This window comes from Panthera tigris, chromosome D1 (genome assembly GCF_018350195.1).
Source record: "Panthera tigris isolate Pti1 chromosome D1, P.tigris_Pti1_mat1.1, whole genome shotgun sequence".
NCBI lineage: Eukaryota > Metazoa > Chordata > Mammalia > Carnivora > Felidae > Panthera > Panthera tigris.
The window spans coordinates 39,724,580-39,750,206 of record NC_056669.1 but is presented as its reverse complement, the minus strand read 5'-3'; the positions used below and the strand labels follow the sequence as shown (position 1 = coordinate 39,750,206).

Sequence of the window (25,627 nt, the reverse complement as noted above, 5' to 3'; positions counted from 1 at the left end):
TGCTATTGCTGGGTCATAGGGTAGGTCTATTTTTAATTTTCTGAGGAACCTCCACACTGCTTTCCAGAGCGGCTGCACCAATTTGCATTCCCACCAACAGTGCAAGAGGGTTCCCGTTTCTCCACATCCTCTCCAGCATCTATAGTCTCCTGATTTGTTCATTTTGGCCACTCTGACTGGTGTGAGGTGATATCTGAGTGTGGTTTTGATTTGTATTTCCCTGATAAGGAGCGACGTTGAACATCTTTTCATGTGCCTGTTAAAAAGCCCTGAATTTAAAACCAAGAGTCCTAGGTTCTAGTCCTGGCTCTGCCAGTTAATAGCTTTATGACCTTGTAACCGTTCTAAGCCAGTTTTTTTTCTCCCTAAAAAACATGCCTGGTCCATCCACCTCTGGGTAGTGAGTCCATACCTCTTCCGTCACACATTCTGCAGTGGTTGTGTGATGGGTATAGAGTGAAGTTATAGAGCAGGGCCTATAGCTGACAGTAACATATTATGCACTTACAATTTTAAAGGAGTAGATCTCATGTTAAGCGTTCTTACCACGAAAAAAAAATTTTTTATAGGAACACAAGGAATCTTTTGGAGGTAATGGGCATGATTATTACATCTGTTGTGGTGATAGTAGCATGCATGTATGTCCAAATTCACCAAATCGTATATAAGTACATGCAGTTTTTGAATACTAATTATATCTCAATGAAGCCGGGAGGTTCAGTGCTTGATGTTTTCTCCACCTTCCTGTCAAAGTGGTTGTCAAAGTAGTATCAGTGGTAAGTGGTGATGTGCATATAATAGAAAATAGAAGTGAGAAATGGAATTTTGAATTTGAAAGGAGACAAGTAAATCAGTCATTTATTGTGAGTATCTGTTTTTCGTTCAGCCTTGATTGGAAAAGGAGGGTAAAGTGGGGCCTGCCAAAGGTTTAAGGGAGGACGGGAAGGCTGAGCCTGGCTAACAAAAGCTTCAAGCCACTTTCTAGAGAAAAAGATCTGTTGATATTTGCTGGAATGTATCTGCCGCAGATGAGAAGCCAACTGTATCAGGAGGAAGAGTGCCATGGTTCTGAGCAGGAAAGAATGAGGAATGAAATCTCGGACCTAACAGAGGAACTTCATCAGAAGGAGATCACTATAGCAACTATCATGAAGAAAGCTGCCTTTCTGGAAAGACAGTTAAAAATGGAGTTAGAAATAAAAGAAAAAATGTTATCAAAACAGCAGGTATGCAAGCGGGCAGGACAGCACTTGTCCAGGTCACTGTCTTGCTCGGCTCTGATAGTAAGTCTTCATCATTGATTCATAAGCCGTTGCATTTCTTGCTATTGTTTCTGAGGCTAGCATCATTTGCGAAATAATGCAAAGTGTCATCAAAAAAGAACCGGGGAAAAAGTGACAGCACAAGATAATTGCATTAAATTCCGTCCTAACATTTTCTCGTGACCTGTATTTTGATCGCCTCCCACAGGATGCTCTAGTCAAAGATTTTTTCTTGAATTTGTTTTCTATATCCCATTAGAATTTTTGTCTTAAAAAAAGGCCTCTATTCCAGCCTTTCATGGATACTTCCCACCCCCATGTACATATACGTGTATATGAGATATATATTTTTTAAGTTTATTTATTTATTTTGAGAGCGTGCATGAGCGGGGGAGGGACAGAGAGAGAAGGAGACAGAGAATCCCAAGCAGGCTCTGTGCTGTCAGTGCAGAGGCCAATGCGGGGCTCAGTCTCACAGTCCATAAGGCCGTGACCTGAGCCGAAATCAAGAGTTGGACGCTAAACCAACTGAGCCACCCAGGCACCCCCCCCCATTTTACATATTTATTTTGGGGTTTTTTAAAAATAGATGTTGAAACATGAAAATTAGTCCATGTTTACTGAACATTGACTCAACGCACAGCATGGTTCACGGTAAAAAACTGCAATTATAATGTTCTACTGTTAAAATACTGTAAGAACTTCAAAGTCTTCCCTCCTTCCGTTTCCTTCCTTCCTTCCTTCCTTCCATTTTTTTTGAAATTCCTTCAACACTTTACTCATCATCAAATTGGTGATTAAAAAGTGTAAGGTTTACTTGCTTTTTTTAATCCCAAATCAAGAGGCTTTGCGTGCACCATTCAATAACTTTCTGGGCATTTAAGGGTCACTTCATAAATAAGATGGTTATTTAAATCCTGTGTATTATAAAAACAAGAAGAGATTTGGCCTTTGTCCAATTATAAACCTTAAACTGATCAACTTGTACAATACACAGGAAAACAGCATAGATGGGATGGTGGCAGTGGTTGTACCTGGATAGGAAAAGATATTTTACAGGTGTGAACAGTGACCTGGGTAACTGGATGATGGATGATTTTTTTTTGAAATGAAATTTTTAAAATTTAATCCAACTTAGTTAACATGTAGTGTAATAATGATTTCAGGAATAGAATTTAGTGATTCATCACTTACATATAACACCCAGTGCTCATCCCAGCAAGTGCCCTCCTTAATGCCCATCGCCCATTTAGCCCACCGCCCCAACACCCCACCAGCAACCCTTAGTTTGTTCTCTGTATTTAAGAGTCTCTTCGTGGTTCATCTCCCTGTTTTTATCTTGTTTTTGCTTCCCTTCCCCTATGTCCATCTGTTTTGTTTCTTAAATTCCACATATGAGTGAAATCATATGACTCTGACTTATTTTGCTTAGCATAACACACTCTAGTTCCATCCACATTGTTGCAAGTGGCAAGATTTCATTCTTTTTGATGGCCAAATAATATTCCATTGTATATATTTTTGTCCATTAGTCAGTCAATGGACATTTAGGCTCTTTCCGTAATTTGGCTATTGGCGATAGTGCTGCTATAAACATTGGGTTACATGTGCCCTTTCGAATCAGCACTCCTGTATCCTTTAGATAAATACCTAGTAGTGCAATCGCTGGGTCGTAGGGTAGTTCTATTTTTAAGTTTTTGAGGAACCACACACTGTTTTCCAGAGTGGCTGCACCAGTTTGCATTCCCACCAGCAGTGCAGACGGGTTCCTCTTTCTCCACATCCTCACCAACATCTGTCGCCTAAGTTGTTAATTTTAACCATTTTGACGGGTGTGAGGTGGTATCTCATTGTGGTTTTGATTTGTATTTCCCTGATGATGAATGATGTTGAGCATCTTTTCATGTGTCTGTAGCCATCTGGATTTCTTCTTTGGAAAAGTTTCTATTCCTGTCTTTTGCCCATTTCTTCACGGGAATATTTGTTTTTTGGATGTTGAGTTTGATAAGTTCTTTATAGATTTTGGATACTAACCCTTTATCTGATGTGTCATTGCAAATATCTTCTCCCATTCCATCGGTTGCCTTTTAGTTTTGCTGATTGTTTCCTTTGTCATGCAGAAGCTTTTTATTTTGATGAGGTCCCAATAGTTCATTTTTGCTTTTGTTTCCCTTGCCTACAGAGACATGTCAAGTAAGAAGTTGCTGAGGCCAAGGTCAAAGAGGTTGTTGCCTGTTTTCTCCTTTAGGATTTTGATGGCTTCCTTTCTTACGTTTTAGGTCTTTTATCCATTTTGAGTTTATTTTTGTGTTTGGTGTAAGAAAGTGGTCCACGTTCATTTTCTTGCATGTTGCCGTCCAATTTTCCCGGCACCATTTGCTGAAGAGACTGTCTTTTGGTTATGGATGATTTTTATTTTCACCTTTATATTTTTTGATATTTTTAGGTTTTTGTTAAGGAAAATATAGTTTGTAATCTACAAAAGTAAATCTTTTCAAGGGAAGTGTTTTATATAGAAATGAGGCCTATGTAAATAAAAGAGCAGATACTATTTCTGAGTGCTGCTAAGTAGAAAAAATCAGGGAAAAATAAATAAATTAGACAAAATGAAGTGGCCACACAAAAAGAGAGCCATTTGGCAGAAATATTAGAACAAAATTAAACATCAAAAATCATATTTGCATATTGTTAAAAATTAGGTAGTGAAGAATTCAATGGGCAGTGTTATTTGAGCATGTTTTAAATAGTGGTTTTTCTGGTAATAATCAGCATACAATAGAAAATAGAAGTGATATGGAATTTTGGTATGGGAAAGAACATCATTATTGTTAGTATCTGTTTTTAATTTAGCACTGGTCAGGAAAGGAGGGTAAAGTGGGGCTGCCAAAGAGAGACCTGAATGCAAATACCTGATTTGGAATGATCATGCCTAAGAAGCGTTTCTCTTCACTGCACTTAGAAAATGTTTATGTGAATAAAATTAATTTTAATACAATTGTGAGCTTTTATTATGAATTTTACACTCACTTTTTCCTACTGATCCCCTTCCAGGTCTCAGACATGAGATACAAAGCTGTCAGAACTGAAAACACACACCTGAAAGGGATGATGGGAGATTTGGACCCCGGACAGTACATGGTAATTAATAATGCTAAAACTATTCAGTAACTTGAACCGGGATATTACGTACTTGGTCAGGACTTGCCCAGACATTATTTGCTAAGCACGTCCCATGCGTCAGGCAGGCAGCAGTGGGGGCAGCAAATTATCTTGTACTTGGACTAAACTTACTTTTATCCTCAGGCTAAAAATTTCTAGTTTTCTCCTTTGTTCTTTTCTTGGATTGGGCTACAGGCTGATCATTTCCTCAAACATGCCACTTCCTTGCTTTTTTTTGCTCTCACTGTTGCCTCTGAAATCCTCGTGGCCTGACTCATGTGTCAACCATACCATTGATGAAGGCGCCCCTTAAACTCCAGTGAGAATGAGTTGTGCCATCCACACTGGGTTTATATTTTGGTGTCGCTTGTTTTGTAGCCTGACACTTCCCCACTGGGTGGTGAGCAGGGGCCACATTTTACTGAAGTGTGTACCACCAGCACCTCACAATGTCAGGGGTATAGTAGGGTTCAATGAATGTTGGTTGAATGAAAGGAAGGATGAAGAAATGAATGATTGAGGATTGACCTTGTGATTTTAACCAACGGCTCTACATTGTTTAATATAGCAGTTGAAGGTTGGTTTTTATATGTAAATATAAGAACTTTTATTTATTGAACTAATGAAATACTGTTGTTACTTGTTTAACATTTATTTGCTCTGAGAGGAAATTTTGAAATAAAATAATTTTTCCGCCACTGGGGGAATCGAGAGGATAAAAGGTGAGTATGATGATTGCTTCACCTGGCTTCAGTCTCCTCAGCTATGACACAAGGAAGTTAGACCAGGGGTTCTCCGTGACTCTAGATTTCTGTGATAGTAGGTACTTGTTCTCATAATAGTAAGTATCCTAACATCAAAGAGTTAGAGGCATTCCGCAAGCATTCTGCCTTCTTTGGCCCTGCTTACGGATTGTGTAATCAAAGGATAGACGGATAAAAAGTGAAGCGTACATGGTTTCCCAGTCTGTTACATAAAATCTGTGTGACGTCTGGCATTTGTTCCTATAAACGCTCAACACACAAAAATTTGAACTGAGTCCTGCCCTCATGAAAATCTTTTTTTTTCCCCCTCTCACAAAATGGTCTTTGTGGTGGTTTTGTCGTTTTTTTTTTTTTAAACTAAATGTTTTCAGGTATGAATTCTGCCTCATCACAGCCCACACTGAGCCTGCTTCACCCTGGTTTGTATAGGCATTTGGTTTTGTTCACTTACTTGTTTTCGGCTTTTGCAAGAAGTAAAACACATAAAGATCTGTAAAGAAGAAGCTAATTATTCCACTGCTTTCCCCAATCCCAATTTGGAATCCAGAGATATCCAGTGCTAACAAATTAGTATGTAGCATTCTATCACTTTTTCTTGCTCACACACATATATAGAAAGGAGGAGTTAAGTGTTCCTTTACAGAAATAAGTGTATAATATACACATTATTCTAAATTGCTTTTTGACTCTGTATCACCAACATCTGTATAAGACAGTAGAGAAACATCTTTTTTTGTAATTTCTTAGGAAAATCAATATATACTCGTGTAAAATATATATAATTTTTAGTAAATTGAATCATAACTTACATACTAGTGATTTAATGCAGTCTTTTTTTCTTGCTTCTCCCCTTTGCTCTGTTTCCCTACCCACCTCATAACCTCCTCCACCAGATAACACATGTTAACTGTTCAGTATGTATTGTTTTGTACTTTTCATGTCTATTAATTCATATATATGTGTATGCGTGCGTGTGAATATGTATACATACATGTGTATAGTCATATAACTAATATCTATACATACATGTATATAGTCATATATTAACTTTTATTGTAAATTGGATTACATTATGCATACTTTTCTCCATCTTGTTTTTGTCCGCTCAGCAATATCTTTTGCGAATCGTTATAAATCAACTAGTTTAGGTCTATTTCATTTTGTATAATGGCTTCATAATATCCCATGATGTGAATGTATCAAAATTTATTCAGCTATTTTTCGGGATCAATTCATTCGTCATTAATTCAACTCTGTTTCTAGATTTGTGCACCAATAAACAATACTGTAAAAAAAATCTTCATACATACATTTTTGAACAGCTTCCTAAGAAAAGAATTGCTGATTGAAAGAATATGTATGTTTTAGGAGTGTCTGGGTGGCTCAGTTGGTTAAGCGTCCGACTCTTGATTTCGGCTCAGGTCATGATCTCATGGCTTGTGGGATGGAGCCCCGTGTCTGGCTGCACACTGAAAGCACAGTGGAACCTGTTTGGGATTCTCTCTTCCTCTCTCTCTGCCCCCCCCCCCCACCCTGCACACACACACCCTCTCTCTTTCTCTCTCTCCCTCAAAATAAATTTTAAAAACTTTAAAAAAGGATATGTATGTTTTAATTTTAAAACATTTGTTGTCAAATCATATTTCCACTATCTCTGTATGTGCATACCTTTTATGTTCCTCCTTACCAGCAATAGGTGTTACTGCTTTTTAAAATTTTTGGCAGTCTGATGGGTGTAAAGTGATTTCTCAGTAGTACTTGAATTTCTATTTCCCTGGATACTGTGAGTATATTTTTGTATGTTATTGGCAATGTACTATGAATTATATTCTTTGCTCATTTTTCTGTTGGGATGTCTTTTTCTTGTCAATTTATAACAGCAATTTCCTTAATTTATTGTTTGTGATTTTATTTATGATATCTTTTTGCCATACACAAAGTTTTAATGTTTGTTTATTTTTGAGAGAGAGTGAGAAGGAGACTCAGAATCCAAAGTAGGCTCCAGGCTCTGAGCTGTCAGCACAGAGCCCAACACGGGGCTCGAACCCACAAGCCATGAGATCGTGACCTGAGCCGAAGTCAGACGCTTAAGTGACTGAGCCACCCAGGCACCCCTACCACACACAAAGTTTTAAACCTTCATTTGTCAAAAACATGTATCTTTTTGTTTACAGCTTCTGAATTTTCTTCCTAGAATAACAAGGTTTTTCCAACTTCTAGACAGTATACGTTGTTAGAGTGTCTTCAAAGATTTGTGTCTTTTTCCATCTAAGCTTTTAATCCATTTGAATTACAATTTTACATGTGATATAAAACAAGAACCCAATTTAAATTTTTATATGAAGGTTAAGGTCAATTTATCCCGTTTCTCCAGATAATTTCCTGTTGGGTTTTATTTGGAATCAAAATAAGTTTACACATTACTTTGAAAGAACTGGCACTTTCATGATAGTAAATTTTCTCATCCAAGGATATGACATCGTTTTCCATTTCTTCATATCTCAGTTTATGCTCTTCAATAAGACCTTACAATTTTCCTTCTTTAGGTTCTGTGCCTTTCTTTTAAAATTATGCTCAGGTATTTTATAATTCTTGTCACAGTTGTAAGTGAAGTATTTTCCTTTTTCCATATCTAAGAACTTATTTCCAATATAGTAAAAAAAACAAATTGTCTTTAAATTCTAGTAGGCATTTACTAGGGGTTCTTAGGGATATTTGAGATATACTATCATTTCAACAAAAATAGATAGTTTTAGCTCTTTTTTCTACTGTTCATATCAGTTATTTTTGTCATACTGCATTTGCTAAAACCCTCAAGGGAATATTAAATAATAAGAGTGATTGCTGAGAAAACTGTCTAATTTCTGATTCTAGATGAAATTGTTTTAGAGTTTCACTGTTTAGAATAATTATTGTTCTTGGGCTATGGTCTTATATCTTTTTATTCCTAGTTTACTTAGAGTTTTTAAGATTTGCTGCCAGCTTTTATCAAATAGCTTTTCAGCATTTATGACATCATATGGTTTTTGTCTATAATTTGTTGATGTATGATAGAGTATGGTTGACAGATTTCCTGATATTGACCCATCTTTGAATTTTGGGAATGAACCTTCTTGGTCGTTGTATTCATTTGCTGGGCCTGCCATAACAAAGTACCACAAACTGGGTGACTGAAAACAATAGAAACTTATTGTCATATAGTTCTGGAAGTAGAAGTCCAAGATCGAGGTGTTACCAGGGCCATACTCCCTCTGAAACCTGTGGAGGAGGGTTCTTCCTTATCTCTTTATAGCTTCTAGTGATTTGCCAGCAATCTGTGGCAATCCTTGGTTTATACATGCATCATCCTATCTTCACATGGCGCCCTTCCTGTGTCTCTGTCTTCACGGCCAACTTTCAGTTTCTTCGTGTGGTCTTCCCTCCATGGGTGTCTGTCTCTGTATCCAAATTTCCCCTTTTTGTAGAATACCTGCCATGTTGGATTAGGTCCTACCCTAGTGACCTCATCTTTACTTTATTACCTATGTAAAGATCCTTTTTCCAAGTAAGGCCACATCCTGAGATATAGGAGTTAGGAGGATTTCAGCATACCTTTTGTGGGGGGAGGGGAAGAGAAAATTCAACCCATAACAGTCATACTCTAACAATTTCAACATATTCCTGGGTTCTATGTGACAATATTTTATTTAGGAAATTATGACCTGCGGGGGTGCCTGGGTGGCTCAGTCAACTGGTTAAGTGTCTGACTCTTGGTTTGGGTGCAGGTCATGATCTCACGGTTTATGGAATCGAGCCCCACGTCGGGCTCTGTGCTGACAGTGCAAAGCCTGCTTGCGATTCTCTCTCTCCCTCTATCTCTGCCCTTCCCTGCTCTCATGCTCCCGCTGTCTCTCAAAATAAATAAATAAACATTTAAAAACAGAAATTATGACCTGTGTATATAAATGAGATTCATACACAGTTCTTTCTACTTGTTTTAAAGTTATACTGGCTTTATAACAAAAATTGGGAGTATTCATCTTTATGAGTTATCTAGAATAGTTTAAATAATATTGGAATTATCCATTCTTTAAAGGTTAAAAAGAGCTTAGCTGTGAAACCATCTGGACATTGAAGTTTCAGTGAAGTGTATTTACAATTACCTTTCCATTCTCTTTTAGCATACTTGGTATATTCAGATTTCACTTCTTCTCAGGTTGCTTTGATTATTTGTATTTTTCTAGGAAATTTTTACACAATCCAAATTGTTTCCTTGTTACCAAAGGTAGTAATATCCTATAATTCTTTTTGTCTTTTCTATAGTCTATGTTCATGTTTCCTTTCTTATTCCTAAACTTGTATAGTTTAGCTCTCTGCCCTTCTTTTTTAAAGCCTGGCACACAAGGGGATTATGTATTTTGTTAGTATTTAAAAGTGGTGGCTTTTGGATTTATTATTTCATCTATTCGTTCTAATTTCATTATGTTTATCTTTTATCGATTTCCTCCTCCCAATTTGTTTTATTTTGTTGCTCTTTGTATTTCTTAATATAAACACTGAATTTCTTAATTTTATATATTTTTGATGGTGAAGCCTTTTAAAGCTGTATGTGTTCTTTTGGCTATAACTTTGATGCATCCCATCAATTGCCATGAAATATTCTCTTACGTTTGTTCCCAAACATACTCTCACAGTCACAGAGTAGAGTGGGTTTGGTCTCTGAGATCAGGGAGACCAGGCAAAATTGTCAGCCAAGACCTGCCCAGGATAAGTGGCCCTGCTTGGCTCTGGGGAGGGAAAGATTCCTCACCAGCTCTCCCTGACAGGAGTCCCACACACCTGGCTCAGGAGTGAAGGGTTAGAAATAAATATGGGGGAAAAAATAGTTACAGAGAGGGAGGGAGGCAAACCGGAAGAGACTCTTAAATACAGAGAACAAACTGAGGGTGGATGGGGGGTGGGAGAGAGGGGAAAGTGGGTGATGGGCATTGAGGGGCACCTGTTGGGATGAGCACTGGGTGTTGTATGGAAGCCAATTTGACAATAAATTATATTAAAAAAATAAATAAATATGGGACAGGGAGATGCAACAGGATGCCAACAACTTCCAAGGCTCCCTCACTCCTCAAGAGAATATTAGAAAATGTTTGTCCCACAGGGAAACTAGCACTCATGTTTCAAGTCAGTGAGCCAGTTTCAACTTAGTTTCTTAAAACTTAACCTTTTTTCCAGGTTTATCGAGGTGTAATTGACAAATAAAATCGTATATGCTTAAATTGTACAATGTGATTGCATGTGTATATACATTGTGAGATGATTACGACAATCAAGTTAATTAACACATCCATCTTCATATAGTTATAATGTGTGTGTGTGTGTGTGTGTGTACGTGTGGTGACAATGCTTAATATCTATCCTTTTAGCAAATTCCAGGTATATAGTACAGTATTGTTAGCTATAGTCATCATGCTGAATAGTAGATCCCCAGAACCTAGTCATCTTATAAATGAACCTAGTCATCTTTGACTCAACATCTGGCCTTTTCCCCTACCCCTCAGCCCCTGGCAACTGTCATCCTCCTGTCTACTTCTATGAATTTGGCTTTTTTTTTAAATTGAAGTATAGGTGACATCTAATGTTATATTAGTTTCTGGTGTGCAATACAGTGACTTGGCAATTCTGTACACTATGCAGTGCTCACCATGATAAGTATAGTTACCACCATACAAAGTCATCATACAAAGTTATTACAATATGATTTTGTTCCTTAATTCCACGTATAAGTGAGATAATGCAGTATTTGTCTTTCTCTGGTTTATGTCACTTAGCATAATGTCATCCGGTTTCATCCATGTTGATGCAGATGGCAGGATTTCCTTCTTTTTTATGGCTGAATAATATTCCATTGTGTATGTATATAAGTATATATATACAAATAACACATTTTCTCTATCCACTCATCCATACCTTGGCTATTGTGAATAATGCTGCAATAACATGGGAATGCAGATGGTTCTTCTAAATACTGATTTCATTTCCATTAGATATATACCCAGAAGTGGGATTGGTGATCATATGGTAGTTCTATCTTTGTTTTTTTGAGGAACTTCCATACTGTTTTCCATAACGATGGTGCAAGATTACATTCCCACCAACAGTGTACAAGAGTTCCCTTTCCTCCACATCTTCACCAACACTTGTTATATTTTGCCTTTTTGTTAATAGCTATCCTACCAGGTATGAGGTGATGCCTCATTGTGGTTTTGACTTGCGTTTCCATGATGATTAGTGATGTCGATCACCTTTTCACATAACTTCTTATTCTTGGCCACTTATGGGTCTTCTTTGGAAAACCGTATATTCAGGTCCTTTGTACATTTTTTAATTGCATTATTTGTTTGTGGGTTTTATTTTGTTTGTTTTGCTACTGAGTTGTATGAGTTTCTTATATATTTTGGAAATTAAACCCTTATCAGATATACGGTTTACAAATATTTTCTCCCATGAAGTTGCCTCTTCACTCTATGATTGTTTCCTTTGCTGTGCAATAAGCTTTTTTTTAGTTTTATATAGTGCCACTTGTCTATTCTTGCTTTTGTTGCCTGTGCTTTTTGGTGTCAAATACAACAAATCGTTGCCGAAACCAATATCAAATATCTGTCTCCCCTCTGTTTTCTTCTAGGAGTTTTACAGTTGCAGGTCTTGTATTTAAGTCTTTAATCTACTTCCAGTTATTTTTTTTGTGAGTCATATAAAATAGAGGTCCAGTGTCATTCTTTTGCATGTGAATATCCAGTTTTCCCAATATTTATTGAAGACACTATCCTTTCCCCACTGTGTGTCCTTGGTGCTTTTATTAAAGATCAGTTGACCGTATGTGTGTGGGTTACTTTCTGAGCTCTTTATTCTGTTCCCTATCTATACCATGCCACAATCACTACAGAATGTTTCCATTCATTCCATACATATTTATTGAATACCTACTACGTATCTGACAGTATGCCAAGATTGTGAATAAGTCAGACTAGATCCTTGAACTTAGGAAACTTAATATTAGTAGAAGGAGACCGATTATGAGTAGATATGGACAATTAACTGGATACTTATGCTAAAGAGCAATAGGAAAGCTCAGAATTCAGGGGCACTGATAGGGATTACTTAACCCTGTTGTGGGAGTAATAAAAGGCATCTGGGGAGCAGTCAGCCATACAGATTGGTGGGAAAGAGTCATGCTGAAAGAACAGAATGTACAAAGACCAGAGATGAGGGAGAGTCAGGGAAACTTGGAGAACTGTATAATAACAAAGATCTGCAATGTATTGGGTGTTTACTCCATGCCTTATAATCTGCTGGACGCTTTACATACATAGTGTCTCTATCCTTATAACAACTATGTGGTGGTTGGGTATGACAATATCATTTCACAGAAAAGGGAATGGAATCTTTATGTTTTTAAGTAACTTGCCCAAGATCATATAGCTTGTAAGTTGGTTTGGATAACTCCAAATGCATAATACTGCTATAATATCCTATGGTTCTCTCTGTTTCTTCTGTTTTATTCATTGGCTCCTCCCACTACTGTTCCTGCCTCTACTCATTCCCCCAGTTTTGCTGTTGGCTCTTGCGCCTCTGGCTCCATGCTTTCCCTTAAAGGATAGATCCGTCAACCACTCCAAGTTACCTCCTCTGGATTACCTCGTGGCTTCTAAGCTCTCCCCTCCTTATCCCAGACACAACCTTTCCTTGTGTTCTTCTTCCTGTCAAGAACATGTGCTCAATTTCCAATAGGAGGTTAGAACTCTTTATATTCCATGGCTTCCTTAATCTGGCTCTCCCACTTTGTGTCCCTTATAGTGACCTACAACAAACCCTCTGCTAGAGCTAGACCTGTCTCAGTCTCATCTGCATATGTGATGGTCACTTCTCATGCTCTTTCTTGCTTCCAGGCTTTCGCACATGCTTTCCTTCTACCTAAAAATTCCCTTTTCCCACTTCACATAGTTATGCCCTGTTAATGTTTTAGATAACTCAGCATAAATTTTACATGCTATACAAAATCTTCTTTGATTTTCCTCTGCTCTGCTAAGTGTCCCTCCTAGAAACCACCATAACATCCTTTATTTAACACCCATCATAGTCAGCTACCCATCCCCTTACCAGTAGGCCCATTGAGGGCAGTTACGGTCCTAGTTTACCATTATATCCAAGCACTTAGTACAGTGCCTGAACATAGGAGGCAGTGAAAAAATATTTTGTTAGATGAGTGAATGAACAAATGAATGAGTGAGTGAACAAATGAATGAATGAATGAATGAATCCTTTATATATCCTCCACCTGAATGCTTTTCCTTAGCACTGAGTTTTGGATTGTCTTCCTTTATTTTTTTAACTGTTTAGTGTATGTATGTTTTGTCTCATCAGTCGTAGACTTCTTGATGGGAGAAGTGGACTATATTTTATACTTCTTCATAGAGGGTTTGGTATAGGACAGGGCTCGATGAATACTTGTGGATTTATGGGTCTCACCTGTAGTGTAAGAGGCATGAGTAAACTTTCATGGGAATTATTGCTCACATCATGAGAGATTGCCAGAGTGTTGTTTTATCTCACCTTCTGCATGATCTCAGTTGCCATTCATTGATTCAGAAACATTTGAGTTTATACTTGGTGCAGCATAATTTAATATATAATTATACTTTATATTATTCACTATTTTTTCATACATGTTAATTTAGTCTACTCGGTTTTAATGTATTTTCCATGAGAGCAGGGTCACTTTTTTGTACTTGATTACCTCTGTGGCACTTAGCACATATATATACAACATGTGTTTGTTTAAAGAGTAGTTAATGGGATGGATATCATAAAATGGAGTGCCATTGATGTGTGGCCTTCAGTGTGATGCCTTATTAAAATAGTATTTAATCATATATGCTTTATGTTGAATTGTAATTCATATAGAAAGTTAACTTTATCATTGTTCTCTCTTTTTTGTATGTGAAGATTTATAATTGACTTTGATAACTGAAACAGTCAAGCCACTCCCCAAAGAGAAAAATCTCAAGTGCCTATTGAATTTAAAAAAAAAAAAAGACCAAATATAATTCTTTGTTCTTTAAGAGTGTATGATCTGGGGCGCCTGGGTGGCTCAGTCAGTTAAGCTTCTGACTTCGGCTCAGGTCATGATCTCGTAGTTTGTGAGTTCGAGCCCTGCGTCGGGCTTTGTGCTGACAGCTCAGGGCCTGGAGCCTGCTTCAGATTCTGTGTCTCCCTCTCCCTCTGCCCACCCCTGCTCACTCTCTGTCTCTCTCTCTCTCTCTCTCTCTCTCTCTCAAAAATAAATAAACGTTAAAAAGAATTTTTTAAAAAGTATACAATCTATTATGTTACTTTATGTAGCACTCATTAGTTTAAAGATTTCATACTAAAGAAAACTCCTATCTGTTATGTGTTCAAATCCCACAATTAGATAGTTAATTCTTTCTGAAATAATTGTAATGGATAAATAAACATGGAATTAAAGGATTGGTGCTGAACTTTTACCCCAGGCAGTAAGAAACAAAATATTTACATCATTATTTTAGGGCTTCTAAAATATGTGGTATTTGGATAATATTCGAATAACAATTCTCTTTTTCCTTTCCAGACAAGTGAAATCACTGACATTAAGGTAGGTCATTTCTAAATAAGTAGAACTTTGGGAATTTTTCCACTTGACTAACTGTGAAGCTCCCTGTTTATCACACTTAGGGAAAGAAAGTTTAAACAAGGCCCTCACCCAGTGGTAGGGGCCTGCCCTCAGTCATTAGCTGTCCCTTGCTCCCAGCTATGGCAGCTCCCCTTTCCCTCCACTGAGTCTGTGAAGGAACTGCCCGCCTGGTTGGTAACTCTTCCTCGGGTCTCAGAGAGATACTTTTAAAACTGTAACAGAAGTGGCTCTGAGAAAGACGTTTCCCTTGGATTTGTGCAAAAACAGTTAGTTACTCAGAGAAAAGTATGAGGTGTTTACCTGTATTTCCCTGGGTAGCTAATGAGAAATCAAGTTTTTCATGATAGTTTTTTTTGTGATTCCATATTTACTTAGGCCCGTGAGTATATTTATTAAATTTTCCTGCATCTAAGAAATGTGCCGTAAAATCAGATTTCATCAGAATTCAGAATTGGTGGTAATTTTTAAGACTCATTTGCTCATCTGCCCTTCACCATCCATGAAGTTGGCCAAATAAAATAATAGCATAAAAAATTACTACCCTCACAACAATCTAAAACATCCATTTATGTATTAAAAATTAATATACTACCCATAAAACAAAAACATGGATAAAGCCTGTCCTTCTGTAGAAGTACTTTGTTAGCCTATTATTGTTGAACATACGTGAATTTAAAAGAAAAGGTGTAACATAAAATACTGTTCTTCAAACACTGCAGGAATTTAACTGGCCTCATGCTGGCATGCCAGAGTAAGTAAGTACTAGGAAGTTTTGCCATTTCGAGAATGAAGCAATGGATTAAAACTACAAAACCCTAAAATTTGAGGGAAGAAAATTTTAGCTAACAGGCCTATCAAATAACCCATCAGAAATACAGAGGTAGAATTTAATCAGTGCCTATTTTCACACGATAACCCATCTAGTGAAGGATATAGTCCTGACATTACTAGAAAAGCCTTTAAGAAAAACATGAAATGAGAGAGCCCAAAAATGTTGTCGTCAAGGAAAATGGAATATGCTTTTAAATATAAATCATGCAAATACATTACCTATGTAATTTTTTCAGGTCATGCTCACAACACTTATTTAATTATGGTGCATTTAGAAAATTATAGAGTCTTTTAAAAAATTATTACTATCATTCTTAATTACTTTAAACCAACATTGGGCCAAAAAGAATCACAGACGAAATCTAAATTTATAGAAAAGGCTTGAACAAAATTATAACCGAGCAGCAGACCATCAAGAGTTACATATTTTGATGAATAGATTTTTTTTAGAGTAAAATTTTCAATCTTTCATGAACTTTCTCGACCAGATCTGTTCATATGAATACTTACCTTAGGAAGGGCAAAATTTTATGAGATGGCCTCCTTTATATTTATTATAAATCTACTCTAATTTTAAAGATTTTTTTAACTTATTTATTTATTTATTTATTTATTTTTGAAGGAGAGAGAGAGACAGAGCATGAGCAGGGGAGGAACAGAGAGAGAGGGAGACACAGAATTCAAAGCAGGCTCTAGGCTCTAAGCTGTCAGCACAGAGCCCGATGCGGGGCTTGAACTTACGAACCGCGGGATCATGATCTGAGCCAAAGTCGGACGTTTAACCGACTGAGCCACCCAGGCGCCCCAATCTACTCTAATTTTAGAATAAACAGTCCTTTCTCTTGGAAAGCATGTTACAGATTACTCTTGTATCTGCACTGATGTATCTCAATGAGCAAACGTGAAGACCTACAAAAGGCAAGGGCCTAACAAGCAGAGACATATCTTTAATGATCCTTCTATTCCAAAGGGCACCTTGGTCAATAGCTGTATAAGCACATAACCCTTTCTGTGTTGTTCTGGGGCAATTTGGCCTCCTGAAGAATCTTCTTTCAAAGGTGGGACCTTTCTAACGATTCATGAACTTCTATAACACATTAGGCAGTAAACAGAAAATGTAGTAAGCAGGCTTGGCCTTTGAAAGCAAAAATTAAAACCAATAGGTAAACCTTTTTAATACCTAATATGTACACATTTCTACACTTAGGAATCCTGATACTAATATGATATATAATATTATGTGAATAATATAAGACATGCAGTTAGTAAAAATAAAAATAATGACTTTATGGGATGCCTAGGCCATGAAGTGGCCTACATGCCAAAACCTTACATTTAGAAACTTCAAAATAAAATTTCTAAGACATATTCATCTATAGTCTTATGGGCTTATAACCATAGAAATTTGGAGCTTCAAAGATGATACTTTATCCATGTCATACTTTTTGTGCTAAAATATTACCCTCTGACAACAGAGAACTCTTGTTGAATCAGCAACTACATGACCCACAGATATCTAAATCACAGGACTAGAAAGGACCATGTAGTCATTTAAAGCATTTTCATGAGTTTTTGTGTGAGACTATGTCCTGTTTTTTTAAACTCTGTGAGAAGAAAAGTGTAGACTCTCCATAAAATTTCTTACAGCATTTAATTCAGAACTCATCAGAAATCTTTGTTCTTGCTTTGTAAACCGCTCATTTTGTGATCTGAACATGTTTCATATCCCCTTCTTAGGACACATTAAGATTAGGTGGTGCATACCAGATAGTAAAACTACATCATGAAGCCGCATTCCTGAAGACTAGTACTGCCACAATTTCAACTGTTACATCTTTGCTCTCAAATGGTCCAGAATCAGACTCCAGTCTGTATGGATTTAGTAGATAATTGTTCATCACCCCACAGTGGGGAATCGATGTGTGATTTTCTATAATGACATATATTATTGTAATCAGAGCAAAAAAATCTTCCAAAATTGAAATGTGTATTAATTCTGGTTCTATTATTAATGCTCGAAGGCATACCCTGTAGACACGAAAACCCTTAAATCCAGCCAGTCTGTTCTAGAGAGAGAGAGAACGCTAGTGCAGAAGTGAACACGGACAGTGGTGGATTCATTGCTCTCGTTGTGAAGCGTTCGGTGGCAGCTGTCGCTGAGTGTCCGTGTTGTGAGGAGATGAGGGCAGGAGAGGGCTTCAGGAGGCACACAAAGGTAGAGCCATGTCACTGGACTCAGATGAAAGGGCCTTACGACAGCCATGTCTAAGTGCACAGAAAATACGCATTCCCTTATAAGGAACAGTTTTTTCAGTGATGGTTTTTCCATTCTCTAGAGTTTGGACTTCACTAACAGGGAACATTCGAGGCATACATCTATTAACAACCTGGAACACGAGAATGAAAGGCTCCGAAATGATCTTGCAAAACTTCGCTCCAATGGCAAATCAGCATGGGCCAATCAAAATACCTATGAAGAAATGGGACGGTACACCTATCAAAACCAAATGAAAATGGAAAAAAATGAAGATAGGTATGTTAGCTCCATTGTATAAAGACACAACTGTACAAACATTTAATAGAAACATTTATTTTTAAACAACTCAACGGAGAACTTTTATATACTTTCTCTTCAATTGTTAACATTTTATTTTGTAGTGATAATACAGTAGTATAGATATATTGTTTTATATTAAATTCTGTGCTGTCAATAGCTTTCAAAATACAGCAGTGAAATGGTAGCGTTACAGTGAATTCTACTTACTTCAAACCCTTCTTAGAAGCCGATGTGGCACACAAAGTATACAAAGAAGTAATCTTATTTTTTTATGTCATAAGAATAGAAAAACTAGATTTTAATATGTTACGTATATTGTTCAAACAGAATAGAAAATAGGTCACTTCTGACTTTCAAAATATACGCTTTATATTGACAACTCCAGCAGTAGCGACAAACTGTTGGTCCCTTCGTAGGAAAGGAATTGGAGGGTGGGTAAGAGGTTTTCTCTGAGCGAAGAGAAGCATGTGGAAAATTAGTATCTGCTATCCACAGGATCCCCTTTTAAAGTGCCTTAGTTCAAAATTTAAGTACATACGTCAACCATAAAATTAGACTAATTTATTCCACTTTAATAAAATACTTACAGAATCAAAACTGTCCTTGGCGGCTCTCCACTGTTTTTCCAAACCTGGGAAATTCTCAGCAAAATAAACAAGCTTCTTTTCTCCAGGATATCTTAGAGTCATTACTATGCTCTTGTGCATTGTGAGTTTCAGGAAGGGGTGTGGCATGCAACATTCCCCGAACTTCTTTAACATCAGATTTGTTAACATTTCATGGTGCCAAGAAACGGTGAATTGATAGGACCTAACTTCGATCCAACTTTTGCTCAAAAACTCATCACACTTAGCATGAAAACCTTACATACTGTTTGCATATAACATAATATTTACAACCTTGGGAAACGTACTTAAACTTTGTAAGCCTCAATTTCCCATCTGATAAATAGAGATAATAAGTATAAGGGTTTTTTTTGTGTGTGTGAGAATTACAGAAGAAAACATAGTTCCATATAAAACATATATTTCCACAAATTTTAGCCATTATTAATATTATTATTACTAATAAAATTGTTAGCATTTATAACAATATGAATACTTCTGCAACAACTCACAGTGCCAAAAAGTAGCTTTGGGTGGCCAAACAAATGGCTGAATCTGACATTCCCTCAGCCACAGTCCTGTGAGAAGGGGCGATGCCGGCCTATCTTTGTAACTAAGCACGCCCCATCTAAAGGTGGATAAATCCATAAATCCATGGGACATAGCAAAAAATATGTCTGTTCCACATTCTTGTGGACGTAGTGCAGCTCTCTCCCACTTGCATCCCCTCAACGCTGCACGTATTAGAGGTTATATCCTAATCCGATGCAAGAAATAGCAACCATTCAAAAGTGCTCAATTAACCTTTTTTCAAGACGTTCAGGAAGGAAATGAGGGCAGACTGGCTGCTATCCTAGAAACTAAGCACTGGGGGTGGGTTGCTGGCGGGGGTGGGGGGGGAGGAGATGCAGGGAGGTGGGGGAGAGGCGGGGGGGGGTGTGGTGCCGTCTGGGTGCAGGTGGCAGAGTACAAACGGTTTTGGGGCAGATGTCACTGTCCGCTGAGGCCTAGCCACGGGCCGGTTCTGTGGTGCCCGTGCCCGGTGTTCTGGCCTCTATAACTGAAAACCTGTCTCCAGAAGAGGTCTCATCTTGATTGTGGTATAGAAATATTTTTTCTGATATAGAACAAACCCTTCTCAAAATGCTTCCCTACTCCACAGACTCATGTCTCCGTGGGTCAAATCATGACCCCACGCATTTGGTTCTTTTATTGTAAGAGAAAAGCAGGCCCCTAAAGCTGTTAGGGCCTTCCTGGGCACGTTAGTACTGGTCTGTATGGAGCACCCATTAGGCGCAGGACGTTGTTTCCTATTCTTGCTTGTTGGGAACAACTTTGAAAGCCTTGGATGAAGGTACCAGGTGCCGTCATTTAGAAGACAGTTATTCCGCCTTTTATTATTTTTAAAAAGTAATTTTATTGTTTGGGTTGCCCCCTTTTTTCTTTGCTGGGCAGTACAGAATGTGTTAAAAGTGCCTAACCAAAACAAGACAGTAGGGGACGCAGAAAGCAACACAAGAGGTAAAATGCTCAGCAGGAGATGATCTTAATAAGCAGTCAGGACTACTCTTCCTGCCGCAGAGCCTCGTGTCCTGCCAGCCTCATCTGTTGAGAGTTTCATTAAATTTGTTTTAATGCCTTGCCTGATTTCAGTGTTCTCCTGTGACCTGATTTTTAAGAGAAACAGCATTTCAAATGTTCTGAATAAATTATTGTCATGTAGAACCCAGTATGGGGAAAGCGTTGTTGAGTTGCAAGGACCCTGAACCCAGCAGTAGAGAGCTGTAAAGTACATGTCTATTAATTTTAGCAAATGAAAATGAAATGTTCCTTCTTTCCCTCACAGCACAGCTCAGTGAAGCCTAGATATATTTGTTAGACATAGACATCATCGGAAAATACTGAGTCATATTTACATAGTGCTGGCTAATGTCACAAGGTCTTATCAAACTATTTTAGAAAGGAAAAAGCTTTTAGGCAAACGTATATGAAGATGATGTTCCACAAAATGTTTAAGCCAATTTTTTAGGCACTTCCTCCTTTTAGCTGAGGAAGATTTGCATAATACATCTTTAAATAATCTTTTGTCCGCTTGGAAGTAACCCAATTTTTGTTGTTGTTTTTCATTCCTATTAGAAGTAATAGGAAGTTCTTCATGCTCATCCACTTGAAAATGTGAAGCATTTTGGGATATTCTAACAGATTTGCTTTCTGATAAGAAAGTTATTCAGCACTTAAAGAAATTGTGAATAAGATGCAATTTAATTTGGTGAGGATGTATTGAATTTTTAAAATTTTTTTAAAAATTTATTTATTTCGGGGCACCTGAGTGGCTCGGTCGGTTGAGTGTCTGACTTCGGCTCAGGTCATGATCTCACAGTTCGTGGGTTCGAGCCCTGGAGCGGGCTCTGTGCTGACAGCTTGGAGACTGGAGCCTCCTTTGGACTCTGCGTCTCCCTCTCTCTCTGCCCCTCCCCTGCTCATGCTCTGTCTCTCTCTGTCTCAAAAATAAATAAACATTAAAAAATTTTTATTTATTTTGAGAGAGAGCACGCGAGCAGGGGAGGGGCAGAGAGAGAGGGAAACAGAGAATCCCAAGCAGGCTTCGCTGACACAGGCTTGATCTCACAAACTGAGCGACCATGGCCTGAGCCGAAATCAAGAGCCGGATGCTTAGCCAACTGAGCCACCCAGGTGCCCCTGTATTGAATATTTTAAAAGTTTTTAAAAGTCAGGGTTTTGTAGTTTAAGGATGAAAGCTAATTTGAAATAGTGGTACCCAGAGCAATTAATATGTGACTAATTTTAATGACAACTCAATTTTGTAATAAATGGAGTTTCTTCTCTATATATGATACATACTTAAAGGTTACATCATGTACAGGAAAGAGTTTAGTAATCCTCACATTAATCATTAAAATTGCTTCAAATGTAGTTCATAAATAAAAAGTTTCTAATACTAAGAAAATCACAAAGTCGGTAGGTTTGTCATAACCACTCTCACAGGATCCCTTGTCAAGGAACGAACAGTCATCTAGAAGCAAAAAAGCAAGTTGAGAAAATTTTGCGCCAAGGTGTTAAGAAGAAACAAAACATAGCAGGCTGAGCAGTTGTGGGCCGGGAAATAATGAGTTGTTCAAAGAACCGGGAGCATCATGTGGAGCGTTAGAAGGTGAGGCTGAAGCAGGCAAATTAGCCGTTTGTGAAGGGGATCTATTCCATGCTGAGGACGTTATCCCATAGCCCGGGGAAAATTAACTGAAGGCCAGGAAGGGATGGACAGTTAGACACGTCTGAAAATTGCAGACAGTGGACCCAGGTCTCAAGTGGGCAGAGTTCTGTTCCCAACAACAACTGAGGCCTGCTTTCCTGGCAGAAGTAGGCAGAGGCCTTGGACTAGGGTCTGTAGAAAAGCTGACTGGACAGACCAACTCGTGAGAGGCTACTAAAAGCCGTCCGAAATAATTCTGAGGAGCTTTTAAACTGATATACTGAGCATTTCTTGCAAGGTGGTTTAGGAAGTATTTGAATCGCTGCATTCTAGAAGAAGAACTTTTCAGCTATAAAGACGATTTAAAGCAAAAGTACTTTACTCCCTAATGTAGTCTTTCCTTTCAATCTCTGCATTTTATTGATCGTACAATACAAGAATGTTCACATGTAAGTTTTAGTAATTAACACTATAAAACTGTATCAATACGTCCAAAGCCAAGTGGATAATTGAGAGAATTCTTTAGATAATTTAGGACAAATAACACTTTCCCTGAAATCTTTGTGTAATTGAGATTACAACGAGAGATATCTTTCTTGAGTCACTTCTATAATTATCTTATTTTGCCCCACTGTGCTTTAAAGTATAGATGGGAGCCTCCCTCAAATTAAAAGGTTCAGCTGAAGATTCTATGCAGATGTACTATGCAATTGTTATAATTCTATCTGAATTGCGGATGTTTCATCTTAACGTGCACATCATAAACCACGTTATTTCAGTTTAATTTGCTGTTCTGTTTCCATGGTAATTATGGTTTGGGAGAATGGATTTTAAAAAAGATATATTTCAAGATAAGTAAAAACGGAAAGCACGTTGTGTTTGTTTTTTATGGCCTAATTTACAGATGTCTCACTTAACTTTTATTGCTATTTGTATGCATCGCTTTGAAATGTTTACATAATAAGAAACCAGTCTGTGGAGACAGATAGTCTTTGGATAAGAACAGAGAACAATGATGTAAATTTGTTTGAACCGTGCAAAATTCAAATGTGAAGGCTTTGAAAATGGTAAATCATTACCTATGGAGAATTTGAATAATCAGTAAAAATGAATAAATGAGTTTAAGGTGAAGGGATTCTTATGTTTCCTGGGCTTTGATGATTTTGATTAAATTTCAACCCCAATTTCATGAATTAATGTGCAGAAAGATATTTATTCAGTTCTGAACAGCTCATACCATAGGATCTTTTTATGTAAAATTTTAAGGCAAGTTCGTTTGGTTTTTTGTTTTATTATTCATTTGTTTAGTCAGCATACGAAAATTTTAAATCTCACTGGTCTTTTATTCAGTTTCATCTTCTACTTTATATGTTAGCACAAACAACCGATTCTGTACTGTACCTTCCACCCAAACTGTGGAGTGCAAGTCTCCTAACAACTCATTTTTTATCATTGAAAAAATTAAGTCACAGAAAGATCTAGTTACCTGCTTAAGGTCAAGGTCATACAACTAAGTGTGGAAGAGCTAAGGAGAAGATATTAATTGAAAATACGTTACAAATTATTAAACCCTATAGGAATTAGAATTATTGTACAAGGACTTATTCTGGCATCAAACAAACAAAACAAAACAAAACAAGTATAATTCTGTTAAGAAAGCCAGCAAGGTTAAGTGAACTACAGAATACAAAAAGAGGATTATTTAGACTTCTCGAGGGCAGCATTGTTAGCTGTTCTGAGATTTTTCTGAAACGGGTATCATGTTTTTTAATTAAATGGCAAAGAGATTTGAAAGTGACATAGAAAAGGATGCAACAGAGGCAATAAGGATAGAAGAATATTTTTAACAATTACAAAGTTTTCTGTCCATTATTAACCATTAGAAATGACTTACCAGGAAAATTATTTTCAAAGAGACCCTGAGATAAGCCCAAACATTTTGTGATGCTCTCCCCTCTGTGAGACATCAGAGAAATGTAAGTGCTTAGCTACATGAACCAGCAGTATCCTTGGTGGTGGTGATGACGACCATCCTCCTCTTTTAGACTTAGCCAAGACCGGGAGCCCAACAGAAGTGTGACACCTCCTCTGCCGCCTTTGCCATTTCAAACCAGAGAAATGACAAGTCCCCTGGTTAGCGATGACGAAGTGTTCCCACTGGTGAGTTGCTGGTTGTGGTTATTTTTTTCCTTGAAGGACTGATGACTTTTACAGTGATACCTATATACTGGTATATATACACACAGTTGTTGGGGGAAAAAAAAATTGTTGCTTCTTGACTAGGACTCCAAGGTGGGCCTGTGCATCATTTTGGCCATGCCTTTCTATAGAAGGAAAAGAGATCCGTAATGTTTCATGAAGTATTTCAATCTCTGGTTACTCACCTCTAGTGCAGGCCAGAATTATGGAGGATGCTTTTGAAAATCTTGAGTGCTTGGGACTTATCCCTAAACATCCCACGAGCCCTCCACGATCTGAATATTTTAAAGAGCTACAAGTGATCTTTTATGCCTGTTTAAAAAAATCTTTTCTATTGACTCTGACATACATACAGAAGCTTGCACAAATCAGAATTGGACAGCTTGATGAATTAGCACAAAGGGCACATCAGTGCAACTACTACCCAGGTAGAACAGAACATTGGTAGCACTCCAGAGGCACCCCTCACGTCCCCTTCCAGTCACTCCTTCGACTTGCCCCCAAGGTAACCACTGTCCTGACTTCTAACGTCGTATATTTGTTGTGGCCATTTGTCGATTTTACGTAAGGAGAATCATATTACCTGTGTCCTTTGTGTCTGGCTTCTTTTGCTCAGCATTATTTCTGAGACTCGTCACCCATATTGTTTTATATGGCTGTACTTGATCCATTTTTGTTTCTCTGTAGTATTCCATTGTATATACATGCTACATAGAATGACACCACAATCTACCCGTTCTACTGTCAACAGATGTTTGAGTTATGTCCTGCTTGGGAATAGCTCTGCTAAAAGCATTCTTGCATATGTCTCTGGGTACACATGGGTACACGTTTCTATTGGGTTTATTCCTAAGAGTGGAGCTGCTAGGTCATGGGATAAGCTGCATAAGGTCAGCTTTTGGAGGTAGTGCCGAGCGGTTTTCCTAACTGCTGGAGCCAGTTAATGCCCCAATAAGTAGTCTATGAGTGTCCTTGTTATATATTCTTTCCAACACTTGGCATTATTTGGTCTTTTTCCTTTTAGTTTTCCTGGTCAGTGTGTAGTAACTTCCTATTGTGGTTTTAATTATTTGTCTGGTGACTAATGGAGTTGAGGACTTTTTCATGTATTTATTGGCCATTTTGATATTCTCCTTCGTGAAGTGTCTGTTCAGTTTCCTTGCCTAATTTTCTGTTGGATTGTCTTTATTCTCATCGATTTGTATGAGTTCTTTACATGTTCTGAAGATAAGTCCTTTGTTGATTATATATATTGCAGATATCTTCTCCCATTCTTAACTTGACTCTTCACTTAAGGGTATCTTTTGGTAACCTGAAGTTCCTAATATTAATACATCCAAACTTACGAATC

At 37.6% G+C, this 25,627-nt stretch overlaps 1 protein-coding gene across 5 annotated transcripts in view; it reads left to right on the top strand.

Moving 5' to 3' along the window:
* DEUP1 (deuterosome assembly protein 1) overlaps window positions 1-25,627 on the top strand; it is an 82,473-nt gene that overhangs the window by 46,813 nt on the left and 10,033 nt on the right. For 3 of the 5 annotated variants that reach the window (XM_007079012.2, XM_042958921.1, XM_042958922.1), the window contains exons 10-14: window positions 1,029-1,226; window positions 4,314-4,400; window positions 14,811-14,834; window positions 18,041-18,237; window positions 24,123-24,237. In XM_007079012.2, coding sequence (XP_007079074.1) covers window positions 1,029-1,226; window positions 4,314-4,400; window positions 14,811-14,834; window positions 18,041-18,237; window positions 24,123-24,237 — 621 coding nt within the window. Of the gene's footprint in view, window positions 1-1,028; window positions 1,227-4,313; window positions 4,401-14,810; window positions 14,835-18,040; window positions 18,238-18,850; window positions 18,960-24,122; window positions 24,238-25,627 lie in introns of those variants that run through there. The other 2 variants (XM_042958923.1, XM_042958924.1) reach the window with 2 other exon arrangements.